This window comes from Capsicum annuum, chromosome 12 (genome assembly GCF_002878395.1).
Source record: "Capsicum annuum cultivar UCD-10X-F1 chromosome 12, UCD10Xv1.1, whole genome shotgun sequence".
Lineage (NCBI taxonomy): Eukaryota > Viridiplantae > Streptophyta > Magnoliopsida > Solanales > Solanaceae > Capsicum > Capsicum annuum.
The window spans coordinates 210084071-210111029 of record NC_061122.1 but is presented as its reverse complement, the minus strand read 5'-3'; the positions used below and the strand labels follow the sequence as shown (position 1 = coordinate 210111029).

Genomic DNA, 26959 nt, shown 5'->3' with positions numbered 1-26959 from the left:
AATCCATATTCCCAAATCTTAAAATTGAGATTATGAAGGATCCAACCCTAGATACTCATATCTCACACTCACCCCAGAGCCCGAGCAATTTAGATCAAGAATATACCACAAACTGTACTATCAAAAGATTAGTCATACCTTTTGGTCCTGGTACCAACCCCCTGCCCTCCCTTAATTTCATTGATGGCATTCATTAATTCCAGAAATGAATAAAACTTCTGCAGTGTTAGATCATCCCACCAAATCTACATGCCTACGGTAAACTTACAGGCTTCAACCTTTCAACCAAGAAAATAAGACCAAGGCAGATATATTGATATCCCTTTAAACTTACCAGTAAATTTGATTTACTCATTCAAACTATGACTTATTTCGATAAGGCATTTGAACCCATGATAAAACGTTTCTGTTTGATAATTTTGACTCAAAATTTTGAAAAAACTTTTCCGCATGTTTTCAAGCACCAATTACGTAGATAAACTTATCACTTAAAAATTTGTTACCTCATTCAATTATGCGCCTTAGCGTCAACAAGCAGTAAAACTTCATGATTGTTTCCATTGATGTTGATGTGTAATTGAAGGAGGAGACTTACTTTATGTGGTTAACTTAATAGGTATTTGAGAATGCACATAGAAACTTTTCTAAAACATGAGTCGGAAGTGCTTAAAAGGAACATTTTACTACGTATTCAAGTGTTCAATTGAAACAAATCATAAATCGAATATCTACATAGAATTTATTACCTAACAAATTTAAGATATTATCGATGTATTCAGCCTAAGATTAATGTTATCACTATCATTAAGCCAGTCACTTAGTTACTACATCATGAGTCGTAGGGAGACAGACTGACAGGACATGGACATATATATATTTGCAAGATCTTGGCATATAATCTTTATTTCGATATACCAATATTTAAACTAAACCTGTAAAATGGGCCGATTTGACCCGACCCACTTAGAAACTCGGCCCAGTTTGATCCGGCCCGATCAGCCTCGGGCTACAAAGCTGCTGATTTCGAGCTAGGTCAAAAATTTTTTGGACCCAGTTGACCCAGCCTGGAGTCAACCTAGACCAAGCCCGACAATTAACCGGCCCGGTTTTATTTTAAAAAAAAAATGAATTTAGCCGTTTTGAGCCAAAGTAGACGTTGGGCCCAACGGCTATATAGCTGTTTGGAGCCACAAACGGCTATTTGGCCCTTTTTAAAAAAAAAATTGATATAAAAAAAAAAATTAAATCCAAAAAATTTCCTATAAATACCCTACACTTTCAAATCATTTTCCACACAATTTTCATTCTCTCAAATCGCATTCTCTCTCAAATATTCTATATATCTCCTAAAGTGCTCAATTTTATTTTTTAATTTTGCAATTACAAATACGAGTGAAAGTTTTCTAAAGTCGCAACTTTCGGATGCTTTCAAAATTTGGTATTGTCGTTCCATCTATTACTTTTATTTTTTAGTTAGTTTATTAATTGTTGAATATTTATTTTTATTATTTTTGTGTATTTTGAATTTTTTTTAGTTTGATTTATATTATGGATAAATTAAGAAACCTCGGTAAAAGTGTCAAAAAATTTTGTCCCGAAAGTGGTAGTGGTAGTAAAAAGCGAATTACTGGTGGTAGAGGTAGTTCAAGTAGTAGATATACATGTGTGCCTCAGGTACCGCTTAGTCAACCTTTTGAGGAAGAAGTAGGTGTAGGTGTTCACGATATGAATGATTTAGAAGCTCAGAAAAATTACGGTATAGAAGAAGAAAATGAAGTAGATGCAGTTAATTTAGATGAAGATGATGAAAATATTGGTGAGACACCCGCAGTAGGAAATGCTAATGTTAGATCTGAATCGGTTAATCGTCCTCCCCGTGCCCCAAGAGCTCGTAGAACAACTAGTATTGCATGAAAATTTTTTACACATATAGAAGGAGAAACTAAGGTGCAATGCAATATTTGTCAACAAGTATATGAGCATAAAAAAGGAGGCAATCAAGGGGGTATTGGTACGTTAATGAGACATATAATAGAGAATCACCAAAGAGAGTTTTTTATTGCAAAGGGTGGTGAGGCTTTTGGTGGGCCAACAAAAACTAGAATGGACTCAACAACCAGTCGGGTAATTAAGAATTATAATAAATTGAGGGATCGGAAAGAAATAGCAAAAATGGTAGTTGTGGGTTGTTTGTCTTTTACTTTTCCTTCTTCAGATGCTTTTATTCATTATATTCAAGCAATTTATAATCCTATGTTTAATGGTATTCCTAGAAGTACTTGTTGGGCCAATATTTTTAAACTTCATTCACAATATGTTTATTATTTATCTACATTGTTAAAAAAATATTCAATTAGAATGGCTCTAACTTCTTATCTTGATCGTGCTGTTAATAGAAATGATTATTTAACCATTACTTGTCACTTAATACATAATAATTTTGTTATACAAAAACGTATTCTACTTTTTTGTATGATGAAGATCGTAGACATGCTGGAGAATTTATTGCTAAATCTATTAGTAAAGTTGTAGAATTTTATGGCATTGGAAGAAAAGTTATATGTATTGCTTTTGATAATACTTCTAACAACAACACTGCTATTGAAAAGTTAAAAAATGATCTCTCTCTGCCGTTACCTGAAATATTTCATGTTAGGTGTGCTTGTCATATAATTTAATTGTAAGAGATGGTTTTGAATTTTTTGAGTTTTATATTAAAAAGATCCGACTTGTTGTTGGCTTTATTCAAGAAAATAATCGAAAAAAAAGTGAGAGAATTTAAAATTAAATGTAAACAAAATGAACTTACGCCAATATTTATGCCTATAGAATGTGATATTAGATGGAATGCTACATATGATTATTTAAAAACTTATCTTGCTTATAAAGTTCCTATTACATTGACTTTTAACCAATTTTGTGGTTCATTTGCTAATTCGGCTAAATGTATGCTAAATGATTCTGATTAGGCTGCAATTGGTGATCTTGTTAAGTTTTTGAAAAAAAATTATATAGCTCCGGTTGAATTTTTCGGTGCTTATTATCCTACTGTTTGTAATATTTTGGTATATTTGACCGATATTTCTGCTTTGCTCAAAGAATTTAAAAATAAAGAAGGTTAAAAACAGGCTGTTAGTGCTATGTTTTCTAAATTTAAAAAATATTTTTTTTCGATTCCCCTTATTTACTTGGTTGGTGCTATACTAAATTCATATATGAAATTTAATACTATGTGCCACTTTAGTACTCTTATTTATTCTAACTTAAAGATAAATGCTAACAATGATTCTGAAGATGAAGAACAAGAACAACCAGATTTGTTTACGGCTATGAGTGATGCGAACATTTACTTAGAAAATTATATAACCAATATGTCGATTTACTTGATGTAGTTGTACCGACAAATATCACTCCAATTGTCGCTCTTCATGCTCCCAAGGAGCCATCATCTTCTAAAAAAGCAGCACATAATGATTTTCCTGATTACTTTTATGATTTAAATGTTTGAAACAACGTTGAGGCGGGAACTTACACAACAACTTCTCAGAAAGAGCTTAAGTATTATTTTCAAACGTCGGTAGAGGATCGTAGACTACGGATCAACCCATTGGATTGGTGGAAGATGAAAGACAATATCTTGTGCTTTCAAGATTAACTAGATATATATTGAATGTTCCAATGTCAACCGTTGCATCGGAGAGCACTTTTAGTCAGGGACGACAATAGTTTGGGGAGAATCGACACACATTGGGGAGCAATGCTATGAATGTTCTAGTTTGTCTCCAATATTGAATTAGAGCGGAACTAAGAAATCAAGGAATGGAAGTAGAGCCGAAAGACGAATAGAATCTTGAAGAAATTATGATTTCAAGGGAGAACTCAACACAATCAAGTCCAGTGCATGGTTTTGCCCACATTAATTTTGACTATCCTATGCCAATTCCCGTTAATATTAACATAAATAAGTTGAAAAAAATGATGCAAATTTTATAGATTTTTCATTCATGTAAATTATAAATTTTGGATCATTTTGCAATCAATAAAATACAATATTCATTCATTCCTTACTTTATAATTTTTTTCATTTAAATTGAATTTCTAGTTTGAATTAAATACTTAGTTTTAATATATTACTAATTTACTATCAAACTTTACACTAAGTAATAGACAATTAAACATGACAAACATATATACACATAATGAAAAAATAAATTTCTTAAGTTGAAAACCTCTAGTATTATTATATTAAGTAGCATATTTTCTATAGTCTCTAAATTATATATATTTAATATTTTAACGTGTACATATAGTGTATATAGGTTGTATGTATATCGTTTCAACATTCAAGTGATATTTTAAGTAGTATATATTCTACATATATGTGTACATCTTTTTTATATATTAAAATAGCATATATTTAATGTGTATATGTTTTTAAAGTAGTATAATATGTAGTGTATATATGACTATATGTTATATGTGTATATATTTTCTGAAGTATTATATATATACTATATATTGTATGTATATTATTTAAAGTAGTACATATATTGTATAGTACGTATATATGTGTATATATTTTCAATAGATTCTGAAGTAGTATACATTTAACGTAGATATGTATATGTTTTCTAAAGTAGCATGTATATAGTGTATATACGTTGTATGTATATTATTTAAAGTAGTACATATATTGTATGGTACGTATATATGTGTATATATTTTCAATAGACTCTAAAGTAGTATATATTTAACGTAGATGTGTATATGTTTTCTAAAGTAGCATGTATATAGTGTATATACGTTGTATGTATATTATTTGAAGTAGTACATATATATTGTATGGTACGTATATATGTGTATATATTTTCAATAGACTCTAAAGTAGTGTATATACTCCCTCCGTTTCGGAATAAATGAATTGTTTGGGTATTTATTGGTGTTTCAAAATAAGTGAATCATTGATTTTTTTTTTAAAATTACCCTTATGATTTGACAAGCAAAAGAGGGGTGAATCTAAAAAATAGACCCAAATTAGGAAGGCTTTCAAATTTTAGCCCCAAATAAAGAAGTTTCCTTAAAATAGCCTTTAACTTTTAACTAATATTTTTTTGGACAAAATTGCCCCTGATCAATGGAGTAAATTACATAAATATCCTCGTAATGGATAACAATTTCATATTTATATCTTTCAACTTTTATTTTTTTCTTTTTAATTTTACTTTAATTTTTATTTTTCTTTTCTCTTTCTATTTTTAATTTTCTCAACCCTTACTTTTTTCCTTTTTTCCTCTCAACTTCTTTTTTTCTTCTTTTTTATTTTACATTATTTTTCTTTTTTTTGCTTTTTTTTTTTTTTAATTTTTCTCAACTCTTACTTTTTTTCTTTACACCTTTCAACGTCTACTTTTATATAAAAAAAAAATATTTATTCGTTGATTTTTATTTTTAAATTTTTCTCGCCCTTTATTTTTATTTAATCTTTCCTTTTTTTATCAACCTTTATTTTTTTTCCTATTCTCTCTCAACTTCTACATTTTCTTTGATTTGTTTTTTAATATTTTTCTTTATTTTCTTCTTTTTCGCAATTTTTATTATTTTTATTCTTTTCTTCGATTTCTTCCATTCAAGTTACAGCTCTTGAGCAAGAGTTGACACTATCACGTTATAAAGGCAAGACTTACGACTTTCGAACAATAAGCTACGTTTCATGGGCAAGAGATGACACTACTATATTGTAGAGGCAAGACTTATGACTTTATGTTTCATTGGCAAGAGTTGACACTACCACACTGTATTTTATTTTATGAGATGTTTTATAACTCTTACCTTAGAGGCAAGACTTAGCTTAGGAACTTTCAAACAACAAATTATACCCCACGGGCAAGTGTTGGCTCTACCACGTTATGTTTTTATTTATGAGATGTTCTACAACTATTGCCTTAAAGGCAAGACTTAGTTCAAGGATTTTCAAACTACAAATTATGCCCCACGGGAAAGAGTTGACTCTACCATATTATATTTTCATTTATGAGATATTCTTCAACTATTGTCTTAGAGGCAAGACTTGGCTCAAGGACTTTCAAACAATAAATTATGACCCACAGGCAAGAGTTGACTCTACCACGTTATGTTTTCATTTATGAGATATTTTACAACTATTTTCTTAGAGGCAAGACTTAGCTCAAGGACTTTCAAACCACAAATTATGCTCCACGGGCAAGAGTTGACTCTACCACATTATGTTTTCATTTATGAGATGTTCTACAACTATTGTCTTAGAGGCAATACTTAGCTCAAGGACTTTCAAACAATAAATTATGCCCCATGGGTAAGAGTTGACTCTACCACGTTATGTTTTCATTTATGAAATGTTCTACAACTATTGTCTTAGAAGCAAGACTTAGCTCAAGCGCCTTCAAACAACAAATTATGCCCTACGGGCAAGAGTTGACTTTACCACGTTATGTTTTTATTTAGGAGATGTTCTACAACTATTGCATTAGAGGAAAGACTTAATTAGCTCAAGGACTTTCAAACTATAAATTATGCCCCACGAGCAAGAGTTGATTCTACCACGTTATGTTTTCATTTATGAGATATTCTACAACTATTGCCTTAGAGGCAAGATTTAGCTCAAGGACTTTCAAACTACAATTTATGCCCCACAGACAAAAGTTGGCACTACCACATAATGTTTTCATTTATGAGATGTTCTACAACTCTTGCCTTAGAGGCAAGACTTAGCTCAAAGACTTTCAAACTACAAATTATGCCCCACGAGCATGAGTTGTTACTACCACGTTATGTCTTTATTTATGGGATGTTCTACAACTCTTACCTTAGAGGCAAGACTTAGCTCAAGGACTTTTAAAGAATAAATTATGCCCCACGGACAAGAGTTGACTTTACCACGTTATGTTTTCATTTATGAGATGTTCTACAACTATTGCCTTAGAGGCAAGACTTAATTAGCTCAAGGACTTTCAAACTACAAATTATGACCCACAGGTAAGAGTTGACACTACCACATTATGTCTTTATTTATGAGATATTCTACAACTATTACCTTAGAGGCAAGATTTAGCTCAAGGACTTTCAAACTACAAATTATGCCCCATGGACAAAAGTTGACACTACTACGTCATGTCTTCATTTATGAGATGCTCTACAACTCTTGTCTTAGAGGCAAGACCTAGCTCAAAGACTTTTAAACTACAAATTATGCCCCACGGGCATGAGTTGACACTACCATGTTATGTCTTCATTTATGGGATGTTCTACAACTCTTGCCTTAGAGGCAAGACTTAGCTCAAGGACTTTCAAATAATAAATTATGTCTCACGGGCAAGAGTTGACACTACCACGTTATGTCTTCATTTATGGGATATTTTACAACTCTTGCCTTAGTGGCAAGATTTTGCTCAAAGTCTTTCAAATAATAAATTATGCCCCACAGGTAAGAGTTGACACTACCACATTATGTCTTTATTTACGAGATATTCTACAACTCTCACCTTAGAGCCACGACTTATCTCAAGAATTTTTAAAGAACTTTGTAACAACAATTCATGCCCTTAAATTTGCTTTGATGTCAAAAAAAGGAAGATCACTTTGCGGATTATCCAATTTTTTATTTATTAGCAAAATATAATAGAGGTTGAGAAACAAAAAAAATGATTAAACAAAATAGAGAAATAAAAAAAAATATTGAAAAAAAAAAAGGAAAGAAAAAACATAAAGATCAAGAAAAAAAGCAAAGAATTAAAAAAATTGAGAAAAATAAAAATGAGAGAAAAAATAAAAATAAAGTTTGAAAAAAATGAGGGGAAAAAAGAGAACTGAAAAAAAAAGCGATCAAACAAAATAGAGAAATAAAAAAAAAGTGAGAAAAAAAAAGATAAGAAAAAAATAAAGATTAAGAAAAAAGCGGAGAATTAAAAAAATTGAGAAAATAAAAAATGAGAGGAAAAAATAAAAATAAAGTTTGAGGAAAATGAGGGGAAAAAAAAGAAAACTGATAAAAAACAAAAATAAAAGAAAATAAAGGTTAAAGACAAATGAATAAAAGAAAAGGAAAACAATAGATAATGCTTGAAAAAAAATAAAAAAGAGAAAAAAATAAAGGTTGAGACTAATGAATTAAAACATGAAAGTAAAATAAAAATAAAAAATAAAAAATGAAAATAATAAAATTAAAGAAAAAAATAAAAAAGTAAAAATAATAAAAAATAGAATAATAAATTAAAGGAAAAAATAAAAAGTCAAAATAATAAAAAATAAATATTGAGAGACAAATAAGTATGGAAAGTTTTAAAAATATATTTGAGGTGTAGAGGGGTAAAATAGTACTTGTACTATATTTAAAAAGTAAGGAAGATTATTCTTTAAAGATATTTTTTATTGGGGTCAAATATCTAAAGCTATCCATATTTGATTCTGTGACATGCAATTTTCTGGCAAAAAAGACTGCAACCAATAGCATTACCAAGGTCAGTTTTTTTTTTTTTTTTTTTTTTTTGGATAAAAGAGACTTGAAGGGTAAAAATAGAAATTTATGTTAAATTTATGTCTTTAATACTTTTTTTTAATCTGTGTGTCAAAATCCAACAATTCATTTATTTCGAAACAGAGGGAGTATTTAACGTATACATGTGTATATGTAATTATGTATTCAAATTTTCAAAAGCAATATATATATAGTGTATGCATGTTGTATGCATATTATTTAAACTAGTACATATATTATATCGTACGTATATATGTGTACATATTTTGTATACACTCTAAAGTAGTATATATATTTAATGTATAGTCGTATACATGTGTATATATTTTCTAATGTAGTATATATATAGTGTATATATGTTGTGTGTATAATGTTTAACGTATTTAAAATGTATATAGATGGGTATATATAGTGTATATTGAAAAATAAACTTTTAATTTCGTTTTTTAAATGTTTGACCGGTTTTGACCGGGTTTGACCGGTGAACCATTAATGGGCCGATCCCCGTTTGTTTTTTGAAAAAATACTGTTAGGTCCGAAACCGGACCGATCCACAAACCGGAAAAATAATATGGGCCGGATCCGAGTTGACCCGGCCAGGCCCCGTTGACAGACTTAACTTGAACTAGTATCTTCATCAACATTTTGGATCATGCATTCATAAAGATAATATATCTTTTTCTCTGGCCAACCTCCCGAAGGATCAATAGTGTTTTTATTATTTTTCAGCACGTGACTCGAATTTTCAATCTATCGATTTATACGGTGGATGTTCACAACCATCACTTTTCAAATGAAAAATAAATATGTATTGGAAATGAGACAATTCTATTTTTGCAAACATCCAAAATTAGCATCCCAAAAACTTGTGGTAACCACTTTCTCCATGATGTGAACATAAGTTCCAAAAAAGTTCAATTCTTTCAATCAAACAAGAGAAGAATAAGCTAAATTGTTGTTTGGAATTGTATGTTTCCTGGCTGACAAAAGTGACAGAATATTTTTAAAATGTGTATATGAATTATGAGGAGTAGTTGCGTATAAGTAGACAAAATATGTCTCTTTTACTTCTTTAAAAACTCTTCCACGTTATGCTTTAAAATGCCATAATAATCAACTTTCTAATTTCCTGGTTGACAATATATTTCATTTTCTAATTTGCCTTGATAATTACAGCCACTAAATTTTGAAGTCCTTATCAATGTCTTATCTTGAAATAGTTTACGTATTAACGTAGAATCTGGCAAAGTTGCGTAGCTCACAACTCGTTTTGAATGACATTACACGTGTCTTTTAACATTTCTTCATATGTTGCAGGAGATGTTGAAGTTTTATTCTGTTATGAACCAATTGTCCCATATTGAAAAAATAGAGAAATGCTAAGGGATTTATAGGCCAAATGAGTTCTCCCACCTATCAAGCTAGTCTTTTGGGTTGAGCTCTCCTGTTTAGTTTATTACATTGGTGCTAGTAGTGGCCTGGACCTAAGAGGGGTGTCAGCCGTGACCAACGAGGTCGTTGGTTCTCAAGCGGAGACGATTGTTATGAACCAATTATTCTGAAAAAATAGAGAAATGCTAAGCGGTTTATAGGTCAATTGTGTCTCACATTGGAAACATAGAGAAATGCTAAGTGTACAAACACAAATTAGGGATTTGTATATGAATCCGAAATTAGAAAATTTGTGTATGAGAAGTGTATCAGTAGCTATTTAACGTATATATGTAGCACTATGCTTATGCCCGGATGTTTTCTACTTCGGGTAATTCTTCCTATCAAAAAATTAATTTGTTTGAGTTCCAATACCTGATTTTGTAAGAGAAAAAGACATGTAGAATCCATCTTTTTTAATTTAAAATTAAAAAGGCACTTTCAATTATTATTATCATAGTTTATTTTAAGTATAATGGCAGTACTTTTGAATCAAATTGTTTACATCATATATATGTCAAGATCTTTTTGTGGATATAAACAGTGTTTCAACTAATTAAAGGCATGCTAGCGGACTAATTAGCTGGACTAAACACGTGGTTGACACGACATAACACTACTGATATTAATGAGTAGTAATCAACAACTAACAAGTTGATATTTTTTCTCACAATTTATTTATTAGTATCATAAGATATAATTAAGCATGCACTGATCACTTGACTAACAAAAAGGTGAATTAAAAATTTGAAGTTTATGAGCTTTTATGATATCTTTGAGTTAAAAAATATAGTGATAATTGAGTCCATAATCAGATATTTTAAAATATTTAATAACTCTTTGATACATATAAATAATCTAGACAAAAACTACTTAATTCCAGGAAAACCACATATGATTCACCGAATTCGCCTCTGTCGAGATGTTATGTGTGTAATTTAATTTTGATACAAAAACAAGACTAAACAATGCTTACTTAGCTTGTGAGTTGTAATTAACTTAAAATGTTGAACCTTATTACTCCAATCTTTTTGTTCCACTTTTTGCTTCTCACTTTTCTTTTTTGTCTATTGAAAAAGAAATGACATTTTTCCATTTCGGAAATAATTGAATTTTTTTAATGATATAAGTTCATAGTAGTAACAAATTTCAATTATTTTTTTTTCTTTTTACTATTTTGTGTAGTTAAATACCACATAAAAAAGTGGGCAAAAAGATTGATGAGTTTAAAATTTTATAAATAAATAATGGTGTCTGAATCACCTCGAATGATATGAGCCGCATGTAACGGAATATGTGGTATTCTATCTGGCTACATGATAAAACACACTAGTGAACCTTCAATGTCCACCATTAGTTTCGCTATTTGGACATATTCCTTCAGGCTTCAACATTCATATTTGAGGATGGAATATAGTTATTGCAACTATTTACGTCTTCTAGCGGCACCGGCGAGTAAAAACTCGAATGTTGAGGATGTACATTTAGATATCTCAACATGATTTTAATTGGCAACTAAATACGTCAACTCAATATTCGATGCTGATGTGACATATAAATTTAAAGATTTTTAAATGACACTTAGTAAGATGAAATATTCAACTGACCAGCAAAAACGAGTTGTTTACTTGATAACTTAGGCCAAGTTTATTTATCATAAACTTGATTCTCTCATGCACCTTACATATCACGAGAGCATTAATACATCGGATTATTCTTTATATTATTTATGTATTTATAATTTTCAAAAATAATTATTATTTACGATAAAATTAAAATTATAATTAATTTTGTAGACATCTTACGTAAAAAAAATTAATGCGAATATACAATTAATCAAACTTTATCACTAATAATTAATGCATTTTAATATTGCAAACACCAAGTTTAAAATGAACAGCTAGTGGAATATACTATCACAGGATAAATAAATAAGTAAGACTAGGAATATTGAAAAAGCTACATATTCTAATGTGAACAAAATTATAAATATTTGCTTTAGTTAAAGTTACGTACACCAATCAAAATCAAAGTGGGACATGACAGTTATAAGTCGGTATAGGCAGCCAAACCCCTCTGGAATTCCACGTGGCACTTCCGTCGGGCCCGCAAATCTACATTTTTCACTACGTGAATCATACTACAAAAATTAATTAAATATTCCACCAAAGGAGTGTTTGGTTGGGAAAATACTCTCTTCATTTTAATTTATACTATAATTTATGACTTAATACATAATTTAAGAAAGAAAAGAAAACTTTTGAAATTAATAATCTAAATTAAATTATATTTGTGTGATTAAAAATTATTTTATTAAGAGAAAAATGAGTATTTTAAAATTAAATTATTACTAAATTTAAAAATATGTCACATTTTTTAAATTGACTAAAAAAATGTTTCACATAAATCAAAGAAAAAAAAAGTAATAGATCAGAATATTTTTATGAAATTATTTTTATCCTATTTTTCAACATGGGACTAAATAAAACCCACTAGCAAATGCAGTATAACATAATCTATCACATATTGGATAATTACCTCACCATTTAATATAAATACCAAGATAAAATAATTTCTAAATTTGCTAATGTTTCACAAAATATAAATAAAATTAATTTCAAATTTTATTTCGAAATTATTATACTTATCACACCACAAATGATCGCAACAAGTTCGTTTAATACATGAAATAAATAAAAATATTTTATAAGATTATTTTATCACATCTCCATGTGATATAGTAATTTTACTATTTTAATACAAATAATGTAATAAAATAATTCAAATTAATTACTCCTCTTCAATTTATATGACTCGTTTTTTTTAATCAATCAAAAACAAAAATGACACATTTTTATATTTAACAACAATTTAATATTAAAATACTTATTTAATTGTTGATAATATGATTTATAATCATATAATTTTCTTAGATTTATTTTAAACAATAAATTTCAAAAATAGTATTAAACACCTTTTTTTTTGTTTCTTATTCGGTGCCTGTATTGGACCTCAATTAATCTAAATCGCGCGTTGCAAGGTCTATTAAGATAACAGCGCTCCCAACAGAGTTTTCTTCCTACCCAAAATCAAACTCTCGATCTCTAATTAAGAGTGGAACAGTATTAAACACCGTACCAAATCATTAACTCATCTTATCCTAAACGCTAATAAGATTTATCTCAAATTTTATTAGCTAAATTATTATTATGCTCATCACGTCACGTATAAAAGGAGTAAAATAGTCAAAGATAGTCATTCTCAACCGACGCGCCTCTTGATAAACTAGAACAAACACATTTACTCTACGCGCCTCCCCTATTCTACTCCTACTACTATACCTTCTTCAAAAATATTAGTAGTAAATTTTAGCAGCTCATTTTTTCTGTAAAAGCAATTGCAAATTTCAAAAGCAATAATTTTTAAAATTTTCTAAGGGCTTTTTAGTCTTAAAAATTTGTTTATCTTTTTGTATACTCCTTTTTTTCTCTGTGTGAAGTAAAAGCAATTGATTTTTTTGTTAGCTTTTAAGTAGAAATTGTTACTCTTTTTTTTGTGCTTGGATTTATCATATTGGAGAAGTTATCAATTTCCGGTGATTCAATTATAGTAAGTTTTCGTTGTTCCTTTTTTTTTTTTTTTGAATTGAATTGAGTTATTTATAGTTTTTTTTTTCTTTTTTTTTTCTGTTTTGTGTGATGAATTTTAGTTGTTTATGTTGCTTTTGTGCTTAAGTTTTATTGTAGTAGCTCTGAATTGGTGTTAATGGGAATTGGATTTGAACTTTATGAAGTCATTTCTGCATAAATTTGATTGTTGCTTAAGTTTTATTGTAGGGGGCATTTGGCCATGAAAATTTTATACTTATTCTCCATTTGAACTATGGAAAACACGTTTGGCAATAAAATTGAATTTTAGAAATTTGAAAATCACTACGAAAAGTTGTTCTCGCTTCAAATTACTCACACAAATTCCAAAATTACTCCAATTTGTATGCGTGGCTAAACACAACTCCAATTTTCAAATCTCATTTTTCACTTTGAAAACAGAAGTATATTCTCAAATACTCTGAATTGTTTTCATGGCCAAACGCCTCCCTAGTGTTTTTGCCTCCATTTGAGCTTGACAACTCGTGATTCTCAATCCACTTTATTGACCACTAGGCCACGCCCTTGAGTTCAGTGGTATTTTACCTTTACTACTATGCTAGTGTAGCCGTTGCCATAAAATGAAGTTTTAGTATAGTTCATTAAGCAAGTAGTATATTTTTGGGTTTATGAAGTAATGTAGTGTTGATTTAATTTGTTGATAGAAGAGGACCTCTTTCTGCACGTCACATGACTAATTCTTAAACTTATGGGAAGTTTTTATCTCTAGTTCTGTCATATTTCTGAAAAAGGAAACACTTGAGCTATAACATTTACTTTTGCAGTTTGTGGACTTCAAACGCAGCTGGTTCTCTGGCTTTAGGGAATGTCTGCTCTTAGTTATTGATTGACGTTGCTGGCTTATTTGGAAGACGGGGATGAAGCTATCTGCACTCTTGACTTCTGCTGGAGTTAATATTGCAGTCTGTGTGGTGCTGTTCACTTTGTATTCCTTATTAAGGAAACAACCAACTTTTGTAAATGTCTACTTTAGCCAGAGGTTTGCTCGGGTACGAACAAGACAGCTCGGTGGCTTTAACTTTGAGCGATTTGTTCCTTCTCCTAGTTGGATCTTAAAGGCATGGGAAGCATCTGATGAAGAAATAGTTGCTGCCGGGGGTTTGGATGCATTCGTGTTGGTGCGGATGATTGTTTTCAGGTGAAACGAACTTTCCTCATTGTACTAATTACTTCCTCTTCTATTTTTGCTGAAAAGTCAATGTAGCGCGTGGAATTCAGAGTTAGCAACATTATTCTTTGCTCAACTTTGTTCACGTTTCAACTGAAGTTCAGTAATTTTTAATGAATATTTCATCAAGCTGAGGAATTCCAGTGGAAAGATGTCTACTTGTTGCTGAAAATATTTGTTGCTTGTTGCCATGGCCTAATTTTAAATAGAGTGTTTCCAATATAAAGGTGTAAGGATGTATAGCATATGTTAAATGGTGAGTTTGTCCTAGAAAGTATGTTGTACGCCTGTCTTTACTCTTATCTATGTGGGGTTTATGTACCATTAGTCTTACAAGTGCACTTACCTTTTCCTGCTGCTTATTGTGGACAGTTGCCGAATATTCTCCATTGCAACAACTCTAGGCCTTTTCCTCGTGGTGCCTCTTAATTATTTTGGTCAGGATATTCGGCGTCAGCAAATTCCAGCCGAGTCTTTGGAGGTATTCACCATTGTGAACGTTGAGCCAGGGTCAAGATGGTATGAAACATGTATAAGTTTGCTGCTAATTATTTGAATACAACAACAACATACCCAGTGAAATCCCACAAAGTGAGGTCTGGGGAGGGTAGAGTGTACGCAGACCTTACCTTTACCTTTTGAATGCAGATAATTAATCTATTCTCTTCTAAATAGACGTACACAGATGCATAATGCAAATAGTGATTTTGTTCCTTACGAAATAGAAAGCATTTGTCTTTGCCTTGTGTCCAATAATCTGGAAATGCCAAGTTTATCCTTTCAGCATTTGCATCTGAAGTTAATGTTAAGCACCTCCCCCTCCTACCCCACCAAAAAAAAATGGCACATTTCTATAATTAGCCTTAAAATTCCACTGTTACCCTTAATAAAATGGTGTAGAGCCACACAAATATGTAAGGTTTGTTTTAAATCACAAATTTCCAAAGTAATAGCCTTAAAATTCCACTGTTACCCTTAATAAAATGGTGTAGAGCCACACAAATATGTAAGGTTTGTTTTAAATCACAAATTAGTCTTTCTTTCTTAAACTTTGTGCCAAGTCAAATGGTACCACATAAGTTGGGACTGGGGGAGTATGAAAGAGATCGACTTGTAAGTTTACCTGAATTCTGTTTTTCACAGATAAACTGTGTGTTAATCACATTATATCTTGATTTGTTGAGCTTCTTTTCCATCACAGTTTACTTTTCACTTAAATTTGTCTCTATGTTTTCTTCAGGTTCTGGGTTCACTGCCTCGCACTGTATATCATATCCTGTTCTGCTTGTCTTCTTCTTTTCTTTGTAAGAACTTACAACTAATTTCTAAGTCATCTTTATCTGTTTTACATTAGATACTTGGTACTTATGTTGTGTCATTCTTTTTTATCCTAACATTTTTGCTTCTTGCTTTTAGGAGTACAAGAGTATCTCAAGGAAGCGACTGGCATACTTCACTTCATCACTTAACCGCCCAAGTTACTTCACAGTTCTGGTCCGTTCCATCCCAAAGTCCAAGGAAGAATCATACAGTCAAACACTGGAAAAATTCTTCATGAATTACTATGCATCAAGTTATCTATCTTATCAAATTATCTATCGGTCTGGTTCTGTTCAGAAACTGCTGGTAAGATTAGCTGATTAAGATACTTTTTATTGTCTAAGTAGGCAAACATTTGCTTTGTAGCTTTGGAGAGCTTGGTGTTGTTCTAAGTTTCTTTTGTGCATTGATTATTCTGTTATGGTTTCAACTGATTTTAATATTGGAGATCATACTGTGTATTTTCTTGTATTGCATGAAGGGAGATGTGGGGACTGAGACCTAGAATTGATTATTTTGTTATGGTTTCAACTGATTTTAAAATTGGAGATGAAACTCTGTATTTTTGTATATTGCATGAAGGGAGATGTGGGGACTGGGACCTATAAGTTTTGTCCCATTTTTCACGTTCATAAAGGTAGGAAATGACTTTGCGATCTGTAAGATGAGGTGATCAGTGTATGGTTTGTGGTAGGATATTAGCCACGAAGTACTACACAATAGGTAGCAGATGCTTTACTTAAGATAGCAGAAGCTTCAGTTGCAAGAAGCACATACTTGTTGGTCTTATCTGAGGAATGGGATGAACATCTCATCTGAGATGGAGATGTCTCTTTAATTTTGAAATTTAGGGGGCAATAGTATATGATGATTCCATCTTTTTAGAGTGGATCAGTGATGCTTGTGATAAAAATGATTAATTTCTGTGGTGGTGTTTTCGGTTAGGTTTCTTGCACATTTTTTTTATAATGGTAGCATCCAGTTTAGCTTTTACCCACCTCGACTACTCCACTGGGTATCTACCTCCCACTATCACAAACTCGCGTAACTTTGCTCATTAAAGCTTATAGACAATGAGATATGGCCAGAGGCGAATTTAGGATTTCTAGAACATGGGTGCACCATTGAAGAAAAGAAGAAAAAAAGTATTAAGTGGGAATTGATCCCTAGTTCTCAAGATAAATAACACAACATTCAACCAGCTGCACCATTTTAGCCTTCTTATTGCATGAGTGCCAGATATAATACTAAACCAATTTCAAAAAATATATACATGAAATACCTAGTTTTGGAGAGATCACGGGTTCACATGCCCATATATTGCATATAAATTCGCCACTGGATATGAAATTATGAAGATATGTTTTTGAAAATATGAAGTTTATCTGCCGTTGATGGCTTGATGCTGTTCAGGAAAGTATATATTTTTTTCAAAGAATTTGTTTTCTGAACAAATGCTCAGTCATTTTCTGGCTATCTTGAAATACTAAATCAACTGTTCTTTTTTTTTTTTTTGTAACCGAGAGGTGAAAGCCATGAGGGCTAGCGGCACATTGTTTGAAACTTTGTGGATAATGGGTCCGACCCTATACTCTTCTCCAGTTACATGCCATACTTCTGTCTGCAGCAGGGTTCAAACTCGTAATGTACACCTAACCCACACATCATGCACTGTGTTCTTATCAATAGACCACTATCATTAAATTTCACTTGCGAAGCAAAGGGTTATTTCTTCTTGATTGAAACCATGCACCTCGGAGAAATGTACACTTCAGACAATAACACACAAAGTGATACCATTAGAAGCAGTGGTCTAAGGATCTCAGTGTTCAGTAGTTGGATTAATATCAGTATGACTGCATATTGGATGTTGAAATTAGTTATGTTAATTGCAATTTAGTTATTAAGTACTAAATACATCTATGTTTTGATATTTCTAATTTCACTTATTGTCTTCCATCCAAGGAAGCTTTTGGTTCACGTTTGACTTTTCAGTTCAAACCCCTAGGACCTTGTTGCTCTTGTGTGCTTTTTTGCTTTTAAAAGCACTGGGTATGCTACTTAACGATTATGTCAAATGCTAGGGTCCTTTGAGTACTGTGAATTCTTTAGGTCCTATCTGTGTCGAAAACAAGGTGAGATTTTTTCGACCAAAATCTTTTTCAAGCTTTGAAGTTTTGTTTGTTTAAATTTTTTTGCAAAAGATAAAAATAAATGAAAAAATTATACCATTTTTCTCTAAATGGAAAATGATTTTTTTTCTTATGCATTGTTTTCAAAACATATGGGGCCTTTTTTATTATCTTCAATGGCCCTAAGTGAAAAGCATTACTCTTCGAGCAGCTCCCCTCCTTCTTTTCTTCTTATTTGTGTTTTCTTATAAACCATTTTGAGATGAGAAAAAAAAAGAAGAGAAAAAGGACAGCCCGATGCACTAAAGCTTCCGCTATGCTCAGGGTGCGGTGAAGGGCCCCACCACAAGGGTATATTGTACGCAACCTTACCTTGCATTTCTGCCAGAGGTTGGTTCCCAGGCTTGAAACGTGTATGAGCTTAAGATAGTACTCCAGTTGGACCCAAGGGTGTGGTATAGTGGTCAATGAAGTGGGTTGAGCGCCATTAGGTCTCAGGTTCAAATCCCAACAGCGATAAGCTCTAGGTGATTTCTTCCCGTCTTTTCTAGCCTTGGTGGACAGAGTTACCTAGTACCTATTGTTGGTGGGAAGTGACAGGTATTCTGTGGAATTAGTCGAGGTGCGCGCAAGCTGGCGGGACATCATGGTTATTTTTTTAAAAAAATGTACTTCAGTTGATTTTTTTCTTGATTTAAACTTCTGCTTACACTAGTGTTTTGACATTTAGTTTCTTGGTTGCCGCTCTTCCTTTGCCCCTTTACTTTTATTTTTATTTGATGGTTAATGTACCAGTAAGTTGTATGACAACAGACTGATGCAGAGGAGGCGTTCATGATGCTTAGAACAACCCAAAAGGAGCTTTGTACTGGATCAAATTTTATGAGATGTGGCCTTTGTGGAGGAGCTACTACATCTTTCAAGATGATTCCCTGTGAGCGTGATCCTGATAAAGGAGGAGATGATTGTAGTGGTTCAGATTTGAGAAAAAAGGTGACAACTGTTCCATTATATCATCATAATCATATGTTAGGAGTACTTCAATACACGGTTCCTTTACTCATGAAGTTCTGTTGCACATTTTATTGCTTAGCTTCTCTTCAGTCTGTTGACATAAGTTTACTGCTTCATTACTCTCTGCCTGCTGTATTTTACACTGGTTTAATTTAACAAAATATTTATGGTTGGGGTTGAATATATATATGTATCATTGAATGCAAAGAGAAAGATTGCAGCCACATCTTTTATTTTGCTTTCTTCAGCTTTTGGGACCTAGTAGTTAGTTTTGGTATCATAATTGAGAAGGGAATTAAGAAAATGGTAGGACGGTGTTAGGATTATGGATCTGGCAAACAAATTTATGGAGTGGCCATGATGGTTGATGGATAAATTTGATTCGAAGAAAGAGTTGATAAATGTCTTGTTGCCTTTAGCTAGAATGCTCATTGTAAAAATTCTCGATTTATTCTTTGGTTTCTTGGAGGGGTTTATTAATAGCCAAAAAATGCTATCTTCTTTTGACCACTATCTCAGAGTGCAGATCCATTTTCTTTTCTTTTGTAGCTTTGGATCTTTTATGTTAGGATGACCAAATACCGATGTTAAGTGTTGGATCATATTACCTATGCTGCACATAAAATTATTTAGTCAAAACAATGAAGCTTTTAGGCGGTGGGTGGGGAATTTCACTTTGCTACATTTTCTGCCGTGCAAGATGCAACCCTATAGATGATTATGTAGACATAGTTGTTATCTTTGTTTTTTGTGCTCACTTTCATTCTCAGATAACTCTTGGTGCCTTTTAGATTATTTCTCATGGTTATGATGTAATCAAGCTAGAAATGTGAGGAAAATCCTGCATTAATAGATACTAATTAAGAATGTCACATAGGTTTCTTTCTCTTTGCTATTTTAAGAATGAAGAACTTAGCTTTCTTGAACTTTTGCTTTATCCAATGGTTTTTAATATAATTCCAACAAACTTCAGCTTTTCATTTTTATCTTTTCTTGCAAATAAGCCTATTTGTATGCTTGTTATGACTTCTGTTTCCCGGCAGTAGGCTGCACCAATACCTGTCAACGAGTGGTTTGGTTATCATGGTTATGCCACTGTATGCCTAGTGACAGTTTTTATTCAGTACTGGGCGTACATCATTACCTATTTGGAACTATATGGAAGTAATTTTATCTGAAACTTTATGTGATGTACAATTGACTTTTTAAACTTGGCATGCAGCAGGATGAATATGAGCTCCATGAGTTGGTGAAATTTATTAGTATGAACTAGTTCATCGTGATTATTGCTCAAAAGTTCAAATGCATAAATAGTTCATGAAATCCCATATTCCCAGTCCTCTATGCTAGATTCCTCATTGGTTGAGGGTATAAGGTGTTGTTTTCTTATATGGTTCTAGGTTATCCTTACTTCTGTGCTAACTTTTGGTGTTGAGTTAGACTCGATGTCCTTTTTCTTAACATGATATCGGAGTTCTTGAATTACCTAATGTTGCGCCCTCATGTTATGTTGTCCTCATCAGATGTTCAGTCTTGAGCGTGCAAAGGAGTGTTAGATTCCCACATTGGTTGAGGGTAAGGGTTGTTAGCTCCCTTATATAAATTTAGACAATCCTTACCTCATGAGCTAACTGAACCCGAGTTAAGCTCAATTGTCGATAACCTTAATATTCAAATAACCTTAATATTCAAATATATCACTTCAATGATAGAAACCACATTGAGTTGCTAATGTTCCAGAGTATGTGTACTAATTCCTCTGGATTTTATTGTTGATTTGCTTTCTTGTGCTGAACTCTTTTGTTTCCAGAAATTGGAGATAGTTGCATCTTTTGGAGCTCTTATTATCCAAACAAGACATGAACTGAAGGATATGTATTTTTCTTGCAGGAATCTGCAGCTGCTTTAGTTTTTTTCAGGAATCGGTATGCTGCTTTAGTTGCTTCGCAAGGGCTTCAAACTTCGAATCCCATGTCGTGGGTTACGGATCTTGCTCCAGAACCAGATGATTTGTACTGGTCAAACATTTGTGTTCCTTACAGACTCCTTTGGATTCGTAAAATTGCGCTTCTAGTGGCCTCTATTCTTTTTGTGGCATTTTTCCTTTTTCCTGTTTCACTAACACAAAGTCTCGTTCACCTTGACAAGCTGCAAAAGACATTTCCATTTCTTAGAGGAATTTTAAAGAGGTAATGTGGTGTTCTGTTTTTGTTTCTGTTGACCTAGTTTCTTGACTTGTACATGGAGTACAGGTGGTATTCCACGCGTCCACACGTGTGCGTGGGAGAAAGAGAGAGAGAGAGAAGGAGAGAGAGGGAGAGAGAGAGAGGTAATTAAAAAAGAATAATTGGAATCCATAGTTGTGGATATCGATACTAGGATGTGGCAGTATGGAAAGATAAAATGTGGAACTTAATAGAAATTACTACTTGTTGGACCTAGCAAAAAAGATGTTTTCAACCGATTGTGTGATAAACTTTTTCTTCTCAATCTCTACCGCATTCCTTTGTATCATAACATTTCCTGTTTGTTTTTATTGGAGCGTTTCACTTTGATGCTTTGAATAACTTTGTGTTTTTTTTCCATTGCTTGAGAAGAAAGAAGTATATTATGAGAGGGAAACATACCTGAACGATTAAGTAAATCCGTCATCTCCCTCTTTCTTGCAGAAAAGGAGTTCCTCAGCTTGCCACAGGATATCTACCAAGTGTTGTATTAATTCTATTTTCCTACATAGTTCCTCCATTGATGATGCTATTTTCTAAAATGGAGGGCTCTATCTCACGTAGTGGCAGGAAGAGGAGTGCATGCATAAAAGTTCTATGTTTCTTCATCTGGAATGTTTTCTTTGGTAACATTGTCTCCGGATCTGTTATTGACAGATTAAACAAAATTTTCAAGGATGTAAACAATCTGCTTTCAACGGCTGTGCCATCAACGGTAACTCCCCCTCCTGCTTTCTCTCATGGTATAACTATCTTGTCCAAATATTCATAAATATACTCTCTCTCTCTCTCTCACGAATTCAGATATTCATAGTGTTTTATTGAGGCTTTCCTATGTAATTAATGCTTATAGTTTCATTTAGCTTTTCCACTGCTTGATGAATGCCAGAGCTAGTCTTTTTTTTTGTAGTTTTATGTTTTGATTTTGCATTAATCTCATGGTACAAGAATTTTACATGCAAATTGTGCTAAATACGCTTCAAGGTTATTCAGGAGTGGGAAAGAAGGTACTAATCCTTTGAAGAAAATACGTATCCGCTTTCCAACATGTTTGATTTGATAAAGGGCAGAAATGGGACATGTTCTCTGTGACTAAAAGTATCTGTTGCATTCCCGACATTGTTTGATTTGATAAAGGGAAGAGAAGGTAAATGCAAAACAAATATCTAAAATCCGAGACTGAATATGAGAGGAAGTCAAACAACACTTCCAGAGCATAATGATGTCTTCTAGTGCCAAATCTGCTTATAACCTGTCCAGTCGAGAATTGGAGAAATCTCACTTACACCTAACTTTTTTTCCTCTTTTGCTATTTTTCTCATTGCCTACTTTTCCCTAGCAACGTAAATGAATCGGTTTGTTTACCCCAGTCTTTCATCAATGATATCGTATCGCATAAATCATGAATATACGTGACCTCAAGAGTTGATTGGTTGATAATATGCTTCTTTTTTTATTGGCAGGCCACCTTCTTTATGACCTACGTTTTGACCTCAGGCTGGGCAAGTCTATCTGTTGAACTCTTGCAACCATTTGGTCTCATATGCAGATTGTTCTCCTGGTTTATTCTGAGAAACAAGGATCCTTCATGTCATGGAACACTGACTTTTCCATACCATACAGAAGTTCCAAGGATCCTCCTATTTGGCCTCTTTGGTTTTGCATATGCCATTTTGTCACCTTTAATACTGCCTCTCTTGGTAGTTTATTTTTCCATTGCTTACCTCGTATATCGTAATCAGGTAAATATATCCATCTAGTTTAAATCTTCTTGTATATCTCCTTGTTTTCATCTCTATTAGATAGTTGACGTTTTGGTTAGTCTTGAGAATTAACATTCTTGTAACATTTTCCTTTATCAGTATCTATCGAACTCTATGGATGACCCTAGGATAGTAAACTGAATCCTCATCTTGCATACCATTCTCCTGGAACATCGGTCCTAAAATCTAAATTGTTTGCAATTAGGCACCATAATCTGTCTGATTTCACCTCAGCTTCACATTTCATATGCTGGCCAAAATTGCAGTGCACAAAATTCAGTCTTAGTTGTACTTGTCCTAAAATTCTTACTCACTGAAGGGCTACTCCAAGTTCAGCTTTTCGTTGATACTCTCGCTACTATCAATCAATATAATATTTTCTAACCGGTATCTGTGCTGGTGGGAGGTAGCATGTACGCAATGGATCAAATTTTATTTTTGTATTACGTCTAAATTCTAAGCATTTTTCAAAGAAGCATGCACTTCACTTCTCGCTGCTTCTCGCTTAAAGCACTAGGAGGCTTTTCTTTTTCTCGCGTATGGAGACATTATGCAGAATTGCATTCTTTTATTAGTCTTGCTACTTGTTTAGATGAGAAGGGATTTATTTGCAGAGTGTTTGCTGAGTGACTTATGTGCTTTCTTTTTTGTTATGAACATCCACATTCTTGTATATTTTTCCTTTTTCCTCTTTAGACTGGGGTTTGACGTCTTAGTGAAACTATCAGATCCTCAATGTATATGTGACAAAATATCAAACTGGTGGAACCTATTGGCCTATTGTGCACAACACAACAATTTTCTCCATGGTGCTGATGCAAATTATAGCGTTGGCGGTCTTTGGATTTAAAAAATCTTCATCCACATCAAGCTTCACTATTCCGTTGATAATCTGTACATTACTCTTCCACGCGTACTGCAGGCAAAGGTTTGAACCATTGTTCAAGGACCCTCCTGCTCAGGTTTGACTAATTGCACAGTTCATTTTATATGGTCATCCGTATATGCATCTTATTCTGTGTGCATTTCTGCAGATCCTCATTGAGATGGATAGACAGGACGAGGCAAGTGGGAAGATGAAAGAGATGTATCAACAACTCACATCAGCTTATTGTCAGTTCAAATCAACTTTATTTGCACTGGGTAAAGCTGTTCCTGGAAATGGAGGAGAGAACTTGAGTATCCATAAGGTTCAAGATGTAGAAGACATTAATCCAGGTTCAAATAGCTTAATAACTACTGTCAACAGTCCTATTTATTCAGATGTTTTTTGACACGCTTTGTTGCTTGCAGGGAAAAGTCCTTCGCATCTTCCGCCATCATGTACATCTATTGAAATTAAAAGTCCCCGTCTTCCTGTATCACATACATCTTTGGAAATATCACCACATGCATCGTTGGAAATTAAAAGTCCTCATCTTCCATCACCACATACGTCTTTGGAAATTAAAAGTCCTTCACATCTTCCGTCATCAATTGCGTCATTGGAAATTAAAAGTCCTCCTCATCTTTCTTCATCACGCACATCTTTGGAAATTAAAAGTCCTCCTCATCTTCCTTCATCACGCATGTCTTTGGAAATTAACAGTCCTCATCTTCCTTCATCACGTACGTCATTGGAAATTAAAAATCCTTCTCATAGCCTTTCATCATCTAAGTCATTGGAAATTCCAAGTTCTCATCTTCCTTCACCGCGTACGTCTTTGGAAATTAGAAGTTCTCATCTTCCTTCACCACATGCACCTTCGGAAATTAAAAGTCCTTATCTTCCTTCTTGGGATATTAAAAGTCCTCTTCTTCCTTCACCAAGTGAATCTTCGGAAACTAAAAGTCCTCATCTTGCTTCACCACGTAAATCTTCAGAAATTAGAAATCCTCTTCTTCCTTCACCACGTGAATCTCTAGAACTTAAAACCCCTCGTCGTGCTTCACCTCGTAAATCTTCTGAAATTAGAAGTCCTCTTCTTCCTTCACCGTGTGAATCTTTGGAAATTAAAAGCCCTCCCCATGCTTCACCTCGTAAATCTTCCGAATTTAGAAGTCCTCATCTTCCTTCACAAGGTACATCTTCGGAAACTGAAGAATCACGTGGCAAGTAGATGAATCTTTTCTGTGCATATATATGCGGTGTTGGTGCTATTTGTGCATTTTTATGACTGCCTATCGTATGGGCACGGTTGATGTGTCGTGTGAACCGCCTCATAAAGAGACTTCTTGGAAGTGTACAGGATTATACATGTGAAAAATGTCATCTGAAGAGACTTCTTGAAGTGTACAGAACTTTGTTTGATGGCTCTGAAGATGCACAACTTACAAGAGTTGTTATAGATTGTTTTTATATTCCTCTATAGATGGTTCCATGACTATGGAAACCTGTGTTTGCTTGATCTGAGTACAATTTTGTTTCTTTAAACTTAATGGCTGAAGTTGTAATAGGCAATACAAAGAACAAACACTAGAACACAAGAGAAGATTGCATCGATTAATAGTGTTAGAAATGTGTCCGCGGAGACAATTTGCAGCATAATTTTGGTTGTGGATTAGGAAGGATGAGTTTTAAGGTTTGGAGAAAATTGATTATAGTGTGATCAGGACCAAGGATGTAGTGGAAAGAATTCATAGTGTTCTTTTTTAAGGATGTTCTTGAAAGCGTCGTATTCTCTGTAGCGTCGTCACACAGCTATACACCTAGAAGTGCAATCCGCGACGTAGTCTTTGTTGGTAAAATTGGACTATTTTTTCCGCCTCTTTTGGACCGTTTTCAAGAAGAAAATAACAGAGAAATTAAAGAGAATAACAACACAAAGATTTAACGTGGAAAACTCTCCAATTGGAGAAAAACCACGGGTCTCCCAGAAAAATATTCACTATATGAAAATTATTACATTATACAATACACAATATTTTTCTCACACACCCTCACTTCTTAAAATATTCTTTTCCTAAAATACTTTCTCAAAGAGATCTTCAAGATAATTATCTCTAAACCTCTTTAATAGTAAATAAGAAAAATAATATTTTTGTGTGTATTGAACAATGAAGAGGTGGAGTTTATTTATAACTCCCAACCTCCTCTCAACCAAAGTAGATTTTCAATGTGAGATTTTCTTTCTTCAAAACAAACTTCAACAAATCTCCACCTTTTGAAGAGAAGAACATGCAATCCGTTGGCCCTTTATAGTTGTCCAGCTACATATAACAAAATCAGTTCTCCACCTGACTCTAAACTCGGCCAACCATGTGTGACTTGCAACTTTCACATTGTCTGCTACTGACAATCATAATTCTAAATTCAAGAATTATCATACGCCCACCATAAAGAGTACATCCACTCAGATTGAAAAATCAATCCAAGAATTTTCACTTGAAATCACTTCCTAATTTCAAGAATTTCATTTTCGGCACATATCGAAAAACTGCTAATAACTTATAGTGCAAAACTCTTGTTGATTTCTTAAGAGTTCATTAGCCATCGACATCTTTTCCACCACACACCTTGCATCACCTATCAACCAATGCCCATGTGCAAACTTGTGGACCAGCTACCAATTAAACATCCTCTTCCATGACAATTTTAAAGGTAGCATTTATGCCATGAGAATTTTCATCTTTCTTACAAAGAAATATCATCCCCTGTTCTAGGGAGACAACATTGACAGCATCTTCTTTGGAGCTTCCAGCCGAACTAGCCCCATTATATGGACATTTATTCTTAACATATCCCGGTTG

General features: G+C 33.0%; 1 protein-coding gene across 2 annotated transcripts; it reads left to right on the top strand.

The window, feature by feature from the left end:
- The first annotated feature begins 13202 nt into the window (after positions 1 to 13202).
- On the top strand, positions 13203 to 25874 carry LOC107850712 (CSC1-like protein RXW8). 2 transcript variants are annotated; one of them, XM_047400970.1, is made up of 12 exons: positions 13203 to 13549; positions 14373 to 14746; positions 15149 to 15295; positions 16017 to 16080; positions 16193 to 16402; positions 19042 to 19221; positions 21133 to 21431; positions 22125 to 22182; positions 22931 to 23209; positions 23959 to 24192; positions 24265 to 24448; positions 24524 to 25874. In XM_047400970.1, the coding sequence occupies exons 2-12, from the start codon at positions 14466 to 14468 to the stop codon at positions 25327 to 25329; spliced, it is 2742 nt and encodes a 913-aa protein (XP_047256926.1). In that variant the 5' UTR covers positions 13203 to 13549; positions 14373 to 14465; the 3' UTR covers positions 25330 to 25874. The 2 variants fall into 2 exon arrangements, with proteins under 2 accessions (XP_047256926.1, XP_016550915.1); XM_016695429.2 differs by having other exon boundaries at positions 21912 to 22182.
- Positions 25875 to 26959: the final 1085 nt, after the last annotated feature.

Bases quoted from the DNA above. Each gene is read 5' to 3' on its own strand.
- LOC107850712 (XM_016695429.2), top strand. From the start codon at position 14,466: ATGAAGCTATCTGCACTCTTGACTTCTGCTGGAGTTAATATTGCAGTC. The intron at 14,747-15,148 runs GTGAAACGAACT...TATTGTGGACAG, and splicing joins GTGCGGATGATTGTTTTCAG to TTGCCGAATATTCTCCATTG. The intron at 24,193-24,264 runs GTTTGACTAATT...GCATTTCTGCAG, and splicing joins TCAAGGACCCTCCTGCTCAG to ATCCTCATTGAGATGGATAG.